At 50.9% G+C, this 13,871-nt stretch overlaps 1 protein-coding gene across 4 annotated transcripts in view; it reads right to left on the bottom strand.

Moving 5' to 3' along the window:
* The window catches only part of ADGRD1 (adhesion G protein-coupled receptor D1), a 172,725-nt gene that overhangs the window by 23,017 nt on the left and 135,837 nt on the right, over positions 1 to 13,871 (bottom strand). For all 4 annotated transcript variants that reach the window (XM_012455940.2, XM_012455938.2, XM_012455937.2 and 1 more), the window contains 3 exons: positions 10,227 to 10,330; positions 9,767 to 9,878; positions 6,833 to 6,986 (listed from right to left, as the gene is read on the bottom strand). In XM_012455940.2, the coding sequence (XP_012311363.2) occupies positions 6,833 to 6,986; positions 9,767 to 9,878; positions 10,227 to 10,330 (370 nt within the window). The remainder of the gene's footprint in view (positions 1 to 6,832; positions 6,987 to 9,766; positions 9,879 to 10,226; positions 10,331 to 13,871) is intronic.

Below are 13,871 nucleotides of genomic sequence, written 5' to 3' on the forward strand. Positions count from 1 at the left end.
ATGGAGAAGACAGTGAGTGGGAAAAGTGTGGGCTTTGGGGCCAGATGACACCCAGTTCTATTCCTGGGGCCACCCAGGACCAGCTGTGCAGCCGCAAGGAACCAACCGAACTGTGCTGCCACTGTGGGAATGTAATGAGTTCTTCCTCATTGGGACATGAGGATGACATGAGCTGTCTGTGAATGCTGAGCCCCTCGATGATGCAGCTAATCCTGCAATGACCTCTACCCTCAATCAGCTCGGACTTCACCCTTCCCACGATTACTATCGTCTGAAACTCTGGCCCCGGTGACCCGGGCAGACCTGGAACATGGCTCTGCAGGCAATTTGAAGTCTCTGGCCCTGTCATCACAGACATGTACTTTGTGTGCTTCTCTTTGCAACACGGTGACCTTCAGAGGGACCAGGCCAATGTTGTCCTTGGCATCTGCCCCCTACGACTCAGGGGCAGGTGAGGAGCATGTGTGGTGAGCGATTAACCAAGGTGAGTGAAGCAAAGGCCTCAGAAGATGGGTGCAGGGGAAGGCGTCTCCACAGAGAGGGTAGAGGGATGACAAAACCAGGAACTGTGGAAGTCACTGCTGCCACATTTTTCCAGATGCCTCAGATGTGGGCACAGGGGAGGTCCGCGCCCTGCCCCTCGGGGCTCTGGAGGCCACAGGCTGGTTCTGGGCACCGAGCTGGGTACAGAGGGGACACATGTCTTAGGAACTGGGCACCTGAATTCCAGTCCAGTTTCCTCTCTGTCCCCTTCCCTTGCACAGCATCCAGCAATGGCTCAAGGCAGTGCCTTCTCCGTCAGCCTGGGCTCCTGACACGTAGTGTCACCATGGACACGTAGTGTGCACAGAAAAATGACGTTTGTTATTTAAAATCAAGGACAGATGGAAGCTGCTTGTTACCGCAGCATTGCCAGCCCACCCTGACTGACACCCTTCCTATGATCCTGGCATTATACAATCTCCCTGGAATGAACTTGCAGCTTCAGAGAAAGGTGGGACCCAGAATTAACTAGGATTCAGTTTCCCTCCTGAGGAATAGGAGCTCACAAAACAAACTAAGTTGCAATAAAGAAAAATAAAACGAGTTACACTTCCTTCACCTCTGAGTTTGTGATCAGAGTTTCCTGTCTGCCTCAGTGACGTGTAAGCGCTCCAATGCTTGTCCCTCTGCTCTCCTGGCTTCCTTGTGGGCTCCTCCCTTCATGGTTCCTAGCACAAGTCTGGCAGTCAACAACATCACAAGGTAAGGTGTGGATGTGATGCCTCCCCACCTGCCCTGTCAGCTTCAGAACAGTCTCTGGGTTTCCAGAAAATAATATTGCTTTAGAACTAGCGTAAGGCCAGGGTGAAATCTGCAGGAAGATGCCACTCTCCCAGGGGCTCCCCCAGCCATGCTCTGGGTGGGCCTCCAGCTCCTTAATTAAAAACTGAAGAAAGCCCAACTGCCTGCAGACCCCGCAACTCTGGCTCATAGCCAGCTCCACCCCATTTGGAATGAAAGACACAGTTCCTGAGCTCCTGATGAAATTAATTAAGGGAAAGCTGACAGGGAGACAGATGGAGGTTGCAGGACTCACAGAACCCGCCAGCGCTCCATTTGCAGAGAGCTGTGTCCGGGGCTACAAGCTCAGTCTCCTACTGGGGCCGCATAGGTAGCAGAAACCACAGTTCCAGCCACTGTCGTCAAGGAGGAATATAAACTCAGCGTGCTAGATCTCCTTGTTTTTCAAAAGAACTTTGCAAGCTCATGTAAAATCCCTCAATCTGAAAACGTCGGCAAACAATTCATTTTTTCTCTCCAGCATTGTGCAGATCAAATCAAATGTCCTTCCAGGCTGGGTTGGTTTGGCTTAGATTCACTTTCGGTCACACACACCCCAACCCCATCCTATCAGTGACACAGACAGCTCCACTCAGTAGATTCCTCTCACTCTAGCAACAAATCCTACAGACACTTTTTGTTCGCCCCAACTGTCTTTGCTATGGCTTACGGAGAGTGGGTGTGTGTGCACGCACACATGCACATATGCCTCTAAATTACATGACTGTATCCATAAAGAAACTAGAGTAAACTATAGATGGTTGGCCACATATCCTCTAAATCCTCCCTCATGAGATCAGAAACTGTCGGAGGGAGCAACTCTCTGGGGCATCACGGAGGCCGGAAGAAGCAGGTCACGTGTGACCTGGAGGGAGGGCAGAGGACACTGGCCTCGGGACCAGCATGTGACAAGCATCCACCTGATGATGATGCAGCGTGAGCAGCGAGGTGAGACACAGGACATCGTGGTGACTGCGAAGATCCCCGCGTGGCCAGCAGCGGTCTGGAGGTGGCTGCCCATGTGCCCTCTTCAGTCTCCCCAGGGAGCCACGAGGGGAGCACAGTTTACCTCCACTTAATCCTCAAATAAATTACATTTGCCAACTCAAAGCACAAAGTAAGCTTGTTTGCCTAATGAGGACTGTGAAAATTAAATGTATTTGAAACAAGTAGCAGGTGCCTCATATCTGGTCAATGTTTCACAACCACTGCAAGAATGCGAGGTGTCAATGCGCAGCCTGGCCCAGTGCCTCCGTGCTCACTGGGATGCCCTGGGATGGGCAAGGGCAAAGCTCAGAAAGAAGCCCCGTCACTTGGGAGCTGACTTCCAGAAGGACAGCACAAGTCTCTCAGTGGACCCTCCCCAGTGAGACAGCTATCCGAGAAAGAGAAACGGTTTTAAAAAACATAATCATGTAAAGTCTCTGTACATTTTCCTAAGGGTATACAGCAAATTAAGAAAAATCTGCTCAAGAAAATCTACTAAATCTTGTTAAAAATACTGAGTCTGTGGCCCTTCAGCCAAAACCTGCTTCCCTGCCCAGCTCGGGGTGAGAGAGGCTCCACTCCAACCACTCCAAGTCGGTGTGGGCAAGAGGACAGGGCTCTGCTCCCTCCAGCTCCCAGTCCAGGGCTACGGTATCTCCCCAGGCTGGGGGAGGTGGGAAAGGCTGCCTGCATTTCTCATTCCCCGCAACTGTGCGATAGAAGCTCTACTCCAGGTCAAAGCAGCTGAAAGGCTGGATGAAGGCTGATGAAGGCCTCGCTGCCCTCATCTCTGCTGACTCATAGGGCAGGGGTTCTACACTGGGAGAGGCAAGCTCTGAAGATTTGAAGCTACTTCCCCCACCCAGTGCCCTGCATGAGAGGCAAACATGTCACTCCACAAGAAGTGAGCCACTGTTCCTGCCCCCAACTCCAGAGCAGTGCCTCAGGAATTCTTCCCAGGAAAGGAAGCTACCCATTAGAACAGAGAACTGCAAAGTGCTCCCCATGGGAACTGATTTGAAACAGAGTGGAGAAGTTCAAGCCTAAGGGTAGTCTGGGAAAGAATGGAGCCTTTGTAGCAGGGAATGAAGAGGAGGCTGGTGGCTCCATGACAACACCAGGATAAACTGTATTCCAGCTGGTTTACCAGAGAGAGCTAGGGAAAGACAGCTAAGGAGAGCCTTCCTGGGGTCAGAACAAGCCTCAAGACTGGCCTCAAAAATACCCCTATGAAGGGGCCTGGATTTAATTAGATTAAGCTGTGGAGCAGCATGTGCCCCAAGCTACTGCTGGCAACAGAGTCGCAGGCTGGCAGTTAGTGGAACCTAACAGATGGTGTTAGAGAGGCCATGGAAAGAGACCAACAGAGCCCTGCTAAAACCACTGTCATCCTGGGGTGACTGCCCTCTCGGGAGTGAGGTCAGAGGACTCAACATCATACCAAGGGAAGCGGACTTTGCCAAAGAGTCCAGCCAAGGTACTAAACATATACACCAGCGAGCAAGGACGAGTCATGGAAGGAAGGAATCAGTATCAAGGTGGCTATGAGGTATCATCTAAGACAGTGAGTCTTCAGCAAAAAACTACCAGATACACAAAGAAAGCAGAGAGTGTGACACATAGGGGAAAAAACGGGCAACAGAAACTGCCTGTGAGAAGGCTCAGTTGTCACATTTAACAACAACACGAAGACTTCAAAGCAATCATTATAAATATGTTCAAAGAACTAAATGAAACTATCATTGAAAAGGTAAAGGGTAATGCATAATGACCATGTCTCAAATACAGAATAGCAATAAAGAGATCAAATTAAAAAATGTTGAAAAGCGTAATAACTGAAACTTTAAAAATCCACTAGAGGGGTTCCAAAATAGATCCAAACTGGCAGAAGAATCAGTGAACTTGAAGAGACGGAGAAAGATTATGCAATTTGAAGAACAAAGGGAAAAAAGACTGAAGAAAAATCAATAGAGCCTGAGAAATGTGGAACAGCATTAAGCACCAACCTACTCATAAGGGGAATATTAGAAAGAGAGGAGAGAGAGAAAGGAGCATAGAAAGTACTTCAATAAATAATGGCTGAAACTGCCCCAAATTTGATGAAAAGTATTAATCTACACATCTAAGAAGCTCAATAAACACCAAAAAGTGGGCCAGGCATAGTGGCTCATGCCTATAATCCCAGCCCTTTGGGAGGCTGAAGTGGGTGGACTGCTTGGGCCCAAAAGTTTAGGACCAGCCTGGGCAACATGGAGAAACTCTGTCTCTACAAAAACACAAAAATTAGCCAGGTGTCGTGGCTTGTACCTGTGATCCCAGCTACTCAAGAGGGTGAAGTGGAAGCATCGCTTGAGCCTGGGAGGTGGAGGTTGCAGTGAGCCAAGATGGTGCCACTGCACTCCACCCTGGGTGACTGAGACCCTGTCTCAAAAAGAAAAAAAAGAGTAAACACAATGAGATATACACCCAGACACATCAGAGCTAAAGTGCTGACAGACAAATACAAAGAGAAAGTCTTGAAAGAATCAAAAGAAAAATAATTCTTCAAATACGAGGGGCCCCAGTAAAATTAGGTTTTGACTTACTATGAGAAACAACAGAGCCAGAAGGCAGTGAGGCGACATAATCAAAGAACTAAAAGCAAAAAAAATCTTAAATCTAGAAAAACCACTTTTTAAAAATGAAGGTGAAATAAAGACATTTCCAGATAAACAACAACTGAATGTGTTGCTAGCAGACATGCCTTACGAGAAATAACAAAGAAAGGTCTCCAGGCTGAAAGCAAATGACCTCAAAAAGTAATCTCAACACACACAGAAACATATATACACACAGCAAGCAGCAATGCCAGATGGTAAGGCAAATTCACAAAGAAAACCAGAAGTAGTAAATAAGGAGGTTAATATAACAAACTCTAAATATGTACTTGCTCTCCTTTTTAATCTTGGCTTCCTTAAAAGATGTAAGATTAAAGTAATGGTTATATAGATTTTAATATTCTAAGAGGAATATAGTAAGCATTAGGTCAATCATTAAGAAAATAACCAAAAAAGTAAAAAAAAAAAAGAGAGAATTAAAGTGTTACACCAGGAAATATTCACTTAATTCAAAAGAAAGAAGTGAAGGAAGACCAGAGAAACAAAACAGATAGCAGACATATAGAAAACAAGGAGAAAAACTGTTGATACAAATCCACCATATATACCATAACATTACAGGTGAAAACATTCAATGACTCAGCCAAAAGGCAGAAATGGCCAGATAATTTTAAAAATCCAATTGTATTCTGTTTACAGGAGACACACCTTAGATTCAAAGACAGAAACAAGTGGAAAGCGAAAGGATGGAAAATACGTACACTCTGCAGAGAGCAACTGCAGGAAAGCTGGAGTGGCTCTACTAACCATATGCGCCAAACAGAATCCGAAACAAAAACTAGTGCTAGAGATGAAGGATACGTTATAAATATAAAAGGCTCACTTCATCAGAAAGATGTAAGTATAAACATATGTGAACCTAAAAACAGAACCCCAAGCGACAGGAAACAGAACCAACGAATGGAAGGGAGAAACAGACAGTACAACAAGTGGAGAAACAGACAATACAACTTCAGTAACAGAAGACTGGAAAAAGATGGACGAGGAAACAGAAGACCTGAACGACACTGTAAACCAACCTAGGCCTAGCAGGTGTCTGCAGACCACTCCAGCCAACAGCAGAATACACATTCTTCTCAAGGGCATAGGGAACACTTTCCAGGATAGATAGCTACAAAGGCATAAAAACAAACCTTAATATATTTAAAAGGACTGAAATCATACAAAATATGTTGTGTTTCCACAATGAAATAAAATTAGACACCAATAGTAGAAAAAAGTGAGAAACTCACAAATATGTAGAAATAAAACAACACAAATAATCAATGAGTCAAATAAAAATCAAAAACTAAATTTGAAAATAATTTGAGATGAATTTAAAATGAAGACACAAACAAAACATACAGGATGCAGCTAAAGCAGTGCGTAGAGGGAAATCTATAACTATACATGCCTATATTAAAAAAGAAGATCTCAACTCAGTAACCTCAACTTTCACTTCAACACACTGGAAAAGAAGAAACTAAAGCTAAAATACACAAAAGAAAGGAAGTAAGATTAAAACAGAAATTAAAGAAATAGACAACAGAAAAACATAAAAGAAAATCAATAAAACCAAAAGTTAGTCCTGTGAAAAGATCACCAAAATTGATAAATCAAGTCAGGAATGTTGGAAGTATTTCCAAGTGATGTGGAATTTTTGCCTTTGATTAGTCAATGGATTCTCCTTCCTATCTGTGTCTGTAGGAAGCACCAAGAAGGATAATAAGAAGATGAAAGCACATCTTTCCCTATCCCATTCTATCAAACCCCATTCCCACCTCTCCCCATCCCCACCTGCCCCTTCCGTCCCCACTTCCACCTGTCTCATCCTGTCCTACCTGCCCCATCCCCACCTATCCCTCCTGCCCCGCGATCCCACCTACCCCATCCCATCCCATAGTAGTAACGGTGCTTGCTGTCCTCCGACCCGAAGACCTTGATCACCATGCTGTAGAGATGCAGCCCCTCCACCAGCATCCATGCGAAGGCACTCAGGAAGAAGTAGTGTAGAAGCACGGCCATCACCCGGCAGGGAGTCTAGGATTAACCAGAGGTGGGAGGTGAGACAGCCGTCGGGTGGGCCATGGGCGTGGCTTTGGTCCCAGCCACCCAGTATCCATGTCCTGAGTGGTATTCTGGTCACATGACCACGTTTCTTCCCAGGATCTCTTCCTGTTGGTCAGGCCCAGGGATTTGGGTGCAGCACATGACTCAGGGCTAGCCAATCACAGCACCATGTTGTCCCCAGGGATGGTGATTGGTTCAAGAGAGGGCACAGGACTCAGGCCCAACCAATCAGCAAAACTATCTATTCCTTGCAACAGGATTGGCTCAGGGATGAGCACATGACTCACCTGGTCCAATCAGGGTGGATTCTGTGGTTAAGGAGGGGACTATGGAAGAGTTTCCCTCCCTTCATATGAGGACTGGAGCACAGAACTTTGGAAGCCACGTGGCTCCCAGAGAGGTGTAGAGCCTGCCCCATGTGGCTGAGCATTAGATGGTGGGACTTCTTTAGTTCTAACTAAATTGACTGCGGCTTCCAAGCTGTAGTTACCCAGAACTGAAAGGCGCTGGGGCAACCCTGCTGCTCCGCAGGCTTCCCTCCTCAATAGGGCTCAGGGACAGAGAGGCAGGGCCTTGGGAACCTCTCCACTCCTCACATGTGGCCTGGAGGCCCCAGGTACCCAGGATGGAGAGAGGCGGGCCCTGCACAGCGCAGCCTCAGATCCTCCTGGGGCTCCACCCCTCTGCTCCCTGTGAGTCCAGGTGCTGGGAATACCCAGGGCATGTCTGTTAACTCTAGATAAAAGGTCCAGGGAACTGGAGCCCAGGAAGGAAACACGCGCCTGTGCTGAGGAACGTGGGAGCCAGGATGAATGTCCAAGCAGAGGGCTGAGGTGTCCCCAGGCCCACGACCATCTCCTTTTGCCTGGCTCAGGTTCCACCAGAATTCCTGTGCCTGGGTTGGGGTCACAGGAATTCTGGTGGAACCCGGGACAACCCAGCTCTGCTGGTGCTCCAAGTTCTGTCCTTCAGATGTGCCCAAGTCAGTTAGTTCTCAGAGAAGGAATGTACAAGCCACTAAATGTGTTTCTTGTCATCACTATCTGTTATATCTAGATACAAAATAAGATACACCTATTATTTTTGTTGGCTCAGCAACCCCTGGCCATGTGTCCTCCAGGACCAGCTGCCCCTTTACCTTGGAGAGCAGCCCCTCCCTACCCCAGAGGCTCTGGTGGGACCAACCATTACAATCATCCTCTCCCATCTGCCACAAAGGTTTACCCTATAAACATATCACTCACAACCCAACCAGAGCCCTTCTCTGGGATTTAGACACAGGTCTCTGGGAGAGAGGAACCAATCAGAGCCCTTCTCTGGGATTTAGACACAGGTCTCTGGGAGACAGGGACCAATCATAGCCCTTCTCTGGGATTTAGACACAGGTCTCTGGGAGACAGGGACCAATCATAGCCCTTCTCCGGGAGTTAAACACTGGTCTCTGGGAGAGTGGGACCAATCAGAGCCCTTCCCTGGGATTTAGACACAGGTCTCTGGGAGAGTGGGACTAATCAGAGCCCTGCCCTGGGATTTAGACACAAGGTTCTGGAGGAAAGATGCACTCCCAGACTCCTGGAGCCACCAGCTGAGATTATGAACACCTGGGACTGCTGCAGACCTGCCTCCCCTCCTGCTGTCAGCATGCAGTGGGACCTCACCCACAGTGTAGACTTGGACAGGCAGTGTCAGCATCCTGGATCCCACCTGGAACTCCTGAACCAAAATCTGCAGTGTAAGGAATCCCTGGTGGTGCTTCACACCAGAGCCTGAGAAGCGTCCAGCAGGAAAGCATGAGGCCAGTGCACACCCTGTCCATTCCACGGTGCATCCAGGAACTTCTCAGAAGTTCCCAAGTCTGAAGTGGCCCTGTGAAGGAGGTGCCTACTGCCAGAGGAAGGCAGCTCTGTCCGTAGGCAGTAGCCCCAGGACATGCATGGGGACAAAGGGCTCTGCTGACCCGCTAGGCAAGGGATAAAGCATTCATCTTCTGTTGGCCAATCTTGATTGTACCCTAAGACCACAGGCTTATCCTGCTGGGTTCTTACGGGCTTCTGCCAGAACCAACTCCCTTTTCCCTCCCAGACATGAAGCTGGAAGCCCTGTTTTCTCTTTCATCAGCTGGCTTACAAGCCCACATCACCCCGCTGCTGGGTCACTCTAGAGAACCCCTGCTCTTTGCCTTCTGTGAGGTCTAAGACTTCCCAGGGCCCCAGAGAACCCCCACTCCATGCAAAGGGCAGGGAAAGGTGGCATCTAGGTCTGCAAGTCCACTTTGCTGAGCAAAGGTGGCACAGCTGTTTGCTGCCGAGCACCTGATGAAGGGCACAGTCTGCAGTTGACAACAAGAGTCCAGGTCCGCCCACAGCAGGCCGTCAGCTCGGCCAAGGCCTGTAAGTCCTATGCCCCAGCTCCTATATCTGCAGGTCGGGAGGAAGACAGGCTGGTTAGAGGGTGATATGGCTTCCCAAATGCAAGGCCTTGTCACAGTGCATCGCACGTAGCTGGTGCTAAGCAGTGTGAGTGGGTGGTGGCGGTGGCAGCTTTACCCCTGAGGTTGGCGTGCCACACAGGAACAAGCTCATGCACGTCACGGTCTCTGCTTCCCCTAAAAACCACAGCCCTGGCTGTCTGGGGAGATAGGGTCTGAATTTTGAGTGGAAAAAGCTAGCTAGCAGGAGAAGGTGCCACCCGGTGAAATCCAAGGAGGCAGGGGAGGGACAGCACAGGAACAAGGAACTGTGTCCACTCACTGTGCCTGGCTCCAGCTGGAAGCTGATGAGCAGCAGGACCTGGGCCACCAGCACCGCGAAGGACAGGTTGGCGTGGATGTGGTAGCGCTGGTTCCTGATGGTGCTCACGGAGCTGAGGACAGAGACAGGGTGTGAGGCCGGGCCCTGCTGACCCAGTCCCCTAGACTGGGCTCCCTGCCCCCACAAAGTCTCTGCATCCATTCCTCCAAAGAGCAGCCGGAGGAGTTGCTGTCACTCCCTATTGTGGACCTTCAATGGCTCCCTGCTGCTCTTGGATCTGATCCCAGCTCCTTCCACGCCTACCCTGCCCTACACAGTCTGACCCTGGGCCATGGCAGCTTAGCTAAGCCTGGCACTCCCACCTCCACAGCCCCTCCCCTCTCCCATCTCTTCCATCTTGCGATCTGGGGTGCAGGCAGGGGCCGAGGGGCTGCTGGATGGATCAGAGAAGGGGACTTACGACAGTACAGCAAAGGTGACCAGTGTGGCCACCAGGCAGAGCACGGACAAGGAGCAGCCCACGTAGCTGATGGACGACAGCGCCACCTGGTGTCCGCGTGCAAGCTGCAGGGAACGAAGCAGAGGTGTCAGCAGGGCCCCAGCCACTCCATCAGAACCTGAGGCTGCAGAGGGCCCAGGCAGGTGCATGGCTGCTCCCCTCTGGACATGGTGCTGACCACCAAGCCCTGCCACTCAGCCCAAATGTCCGCTGCTGCCATGGACAGAGGCCAGCGCTGGGGCTGCAGCCCTGGTTGCGCACACACCCAGTGCCCGAGGGTCCCTATAGATCACTCAGCTCTCTCAGCCATGGTCTCTAGGCACTGAGCCTCCTGTCTACATGCAACACACAGGGCTGCAGAGGGAGAGTCAGCCCAGAGCCAGACCTCCCAGGTTCAAGTCCCAGCTGGGCCACGTCCTGGATGACGATCTGCAACACGTGACACTCGGCTGTGAAATGAAAACAAAGACGTCTCTCCACTCCCACAGTGGCCGCAAGGACTCCATGAATTTGCAAACATAAAGTGCTGGAGCAGCTAGGGAAGAGCTGGCTACCGCTCCTGCCCAAGGCCACCCTCCCAGTCCCCGCACAACAGCTGCTGTATGCACACTGGCCTCAGGAAAGCCCTCTAAATGGACATCGTTGGCGACACCAGCACCCATGTCTGCTGGGTTCCAATACCTTGTGGGAATGAGGCAGAGCAGAACACACCTGGGGATTACGCAGGCGCAGAGCCACTAAGGATGGGATTGAAGCCACCATTCACCCGCCGCACAATCCAGACGGCGCTCCCTCAGCTCTGGATTCGGGGACTCAAGCTCAGACGCACGTGACCCTGGGCTCCAGGAGGCTCCAAGCTCCTAAGCCACAGGCCTGGAAAGGTAGCCTCCCAGCTGCTCAAGTGCAGGAGGCTGCCACGTGCTTCCTCCTGTGTCCATGGCTCTTGTCAGAGGCCCAGCTGAAGCCTGAAGCCAGCATCATGCTGTCCTCATCTGGCACAGAGACCCTAGACCCATGTCCTCCCAACCTCTAAGACCCCTGCCTCTAGCTTCCTCCTGTGGCATGGGGGTAAGGGGAGCCTAAATGCCTTCTCCCTGATCACCAGGACAAAGGAAGAAAAGGAGGTCACTCGAGTGCGTAAAGAGCTATTGGCAATGGCGGAGGAGACGCTGCAGGCCCAGGAGGCCCTGACTCAGGGCGAGGCAGGCAGTGCACTGGACCACAGGAGACAGTGTGGACTAGGGGGCTGTGGGAGGCCCGAACACTCAGTGGGCACTGCCTTCAGCTGTGATTCACAGTGGAGTGAGCTCACGCCTGTGGGGCTACAGACATGCCAGGTTCCTGGCTGCGTGGGGCTCGGGTGGCGGCCTGGATCCGCAGCCTGTGCCTCCCCGTCTAGCAGGAGCTCATTTTCACCCTGCAGACCCTGGTATCCTCTACAGGGTCCAGGGCTTGTGGGGGGCAGGGCCTCGGCCTGACCCGCATCAGGAGTGAAACAGCAGCTGCCATGACACTGGCAGCGCTTCCCCTGGAGGGGCTCTCTGTTCTCGGGCTCAGGGACAAGGCAGAGAGGCTGAGGGCTGGGCAGAGCCACCTCTGCTGAACGCTGGCTCAGGCCTTGGCAGCCAAAGACCTATGCACAAGCTCAGAGTTCCCTGGGGCTGGATGTCCCTCTTCACGGACATCATGGCTATCACGGGAAAGGTGGGCACTGTGTGACCAGGACCAGAGAGACAGAAAAATCCCCTTTTCAGGTTCACAACACCCCAGAGAGAGAGGAGGGGCAGTCACAGGGGAGCCCACCAGCGTCCCTGAGGACGAGAGGTGACTTTGAAGAAATGGGGCCCCCTGGCCCCTTGGGAGAATGGCTGTGGTTTCTTGTTCGTGTTTCTGGTTATTGTAGAATCATCCAGTTAGAGGTAGGAGATCCCACTGTTCCTTCTCCCACGGATAAACTTTTTTCCTTCAATTCCTGGGCCTGGCCTCCTGGATCTGAGAAGACCATCAGGTTGTCGACCTCTGTACCCTGGGAATCACAGCCACGCCCTCAGGCTTCCCTGCAGCAGGCGCCGTGACATCCCCGGGTGTGCACCTCTGTCTCGGCTTCCTCCGACCTTCATGGGCTCTCCTGCACTGGGCTTGAGGAGCTCAGGGTGGAGACTTTGGTGAACTCTCACCGACTCTGCCCAGAGCTCACTCCCGCTCCCTGCCTGGTAACACCCCAGGCACCTGGAATGCTGCGTGTGAACAGGGGCCTCCCTGGGGCCTGAGGCTGCCCACTGCTGCCCCTCTCTGCTCCACCAGGTGGGAGCTGAGGTCACAGGTGTCTTCTGCCAGCAGAAAGGGCCGTGTGCAAGGCGAAGGCACTCATCAGAACCTCCCGAGCACATTTGGCAAAACAAGTTCCTCAAAAGGCAGGCGCGCCGTGCATTCCCACCGCAGCATTCCCTGCAATGGAAATGACTGTCTCCATCTGCAGATGGACGGGCCAAGAGCTGCTCCGATTAATCGCATAGCCCCAGCAGGTGAAGGGAACTAAGTTCTGAGGCCACGTTCCCCACACTCCCTGTATGACACTCCAGTTCCTGCATGACATTGTTAGTAAATCTTCCAAGAAATGATGTTTCTGGTTTCAGGTAAGTTCGGGAAAAGCTCCTTTCTCTGCACCCCTTAAAAGACTTTTTGGATGAATATAAAGCTGTTTAAGAGTTCTGAGGATTCTGCAGGTTAAAAAAACCACCCTGTTTAGCTATGTTTAACTTGGCATTTCTTAAACTCTTTGGAGGAGGAAGGAAAAAGACCCAATGACAACAGCAGAGATGTGGTTTAAGAGGTGCTATTTTAGAGGAAGTGAGATTTTTCAGAAACTAAGAATAAAACCAAATAAACTGAGAATAAAACCAAATACAGGAAACGCTGACATCATACTGGATATGCAATCTTTCTTTGCTGTCTCTAACACAATGGAAAAGTCTTGTTGTCTCTCACACTGATCTCTGCCTAGAGATGGAAGGAAGGGTCAGTTACAAGAGTTTTGGGCCTCAGCAGAGGGAATGGTTCTTGGAAACGAATGTCCGGCTCTGCAGCAGCAACCAAACTGAATTCAGTTAAAAAGCAACAGAGGCTGGGTGCAGTGGCTTACGCGTCTAATCCCAGCACTTTGGAAGACCAAGGTGTGCCAATTACCTGAGGTCAGGAGTTCGAGACCAGCCTGGCCAACATGGTGAAACCCTGTCTCTAGTAAAAATACAAAAATTTGCCAGGCGTGGTGGCACACACCTGTAATCCCAGCTACTCAGGAGGCTGAGGCAGGGGAATCACTTGAACCCAGAAGGCAGAGGTTGCAGTGAGTTGAGATCAAGCCACTGCACTCCAGCCTGGGCAACAGAGCCAGATTCCATCTCAGAAAAACAAACAAAAAATCAATGGAAACACTGCTAGTGAAGGAAAGCCTGCCTGGCCCACTGCCCTGGGAAGCCCCCCAAGAGATGCACCGCACACAGGCCTCCACCCCACGAGGCCCTGGCTTCTCCCCACCCCGACCTCTGCACTACCATAGTCACCTCACATCCCACCAGAGGAACACAGACCACTCTTGGACGCCAC

This window comes from Aotus nancymaae, unplaced genomic scaffold (assembly GCF_030222135.1).
Source record: "Aotus nancymaae isolate 86718 unplaced genomic scaffold, 86718_ANA_hifiasm-v0.15.2.pri h1tg000021l, whole genome shotgun sequence".
In the NCBI taxonomy this organism is placed as follows: Eukaryota; Metazoa; Chordata; class Mammalia; order Primates; family Aotidae; genus Aotus; species Aotus nancymaae.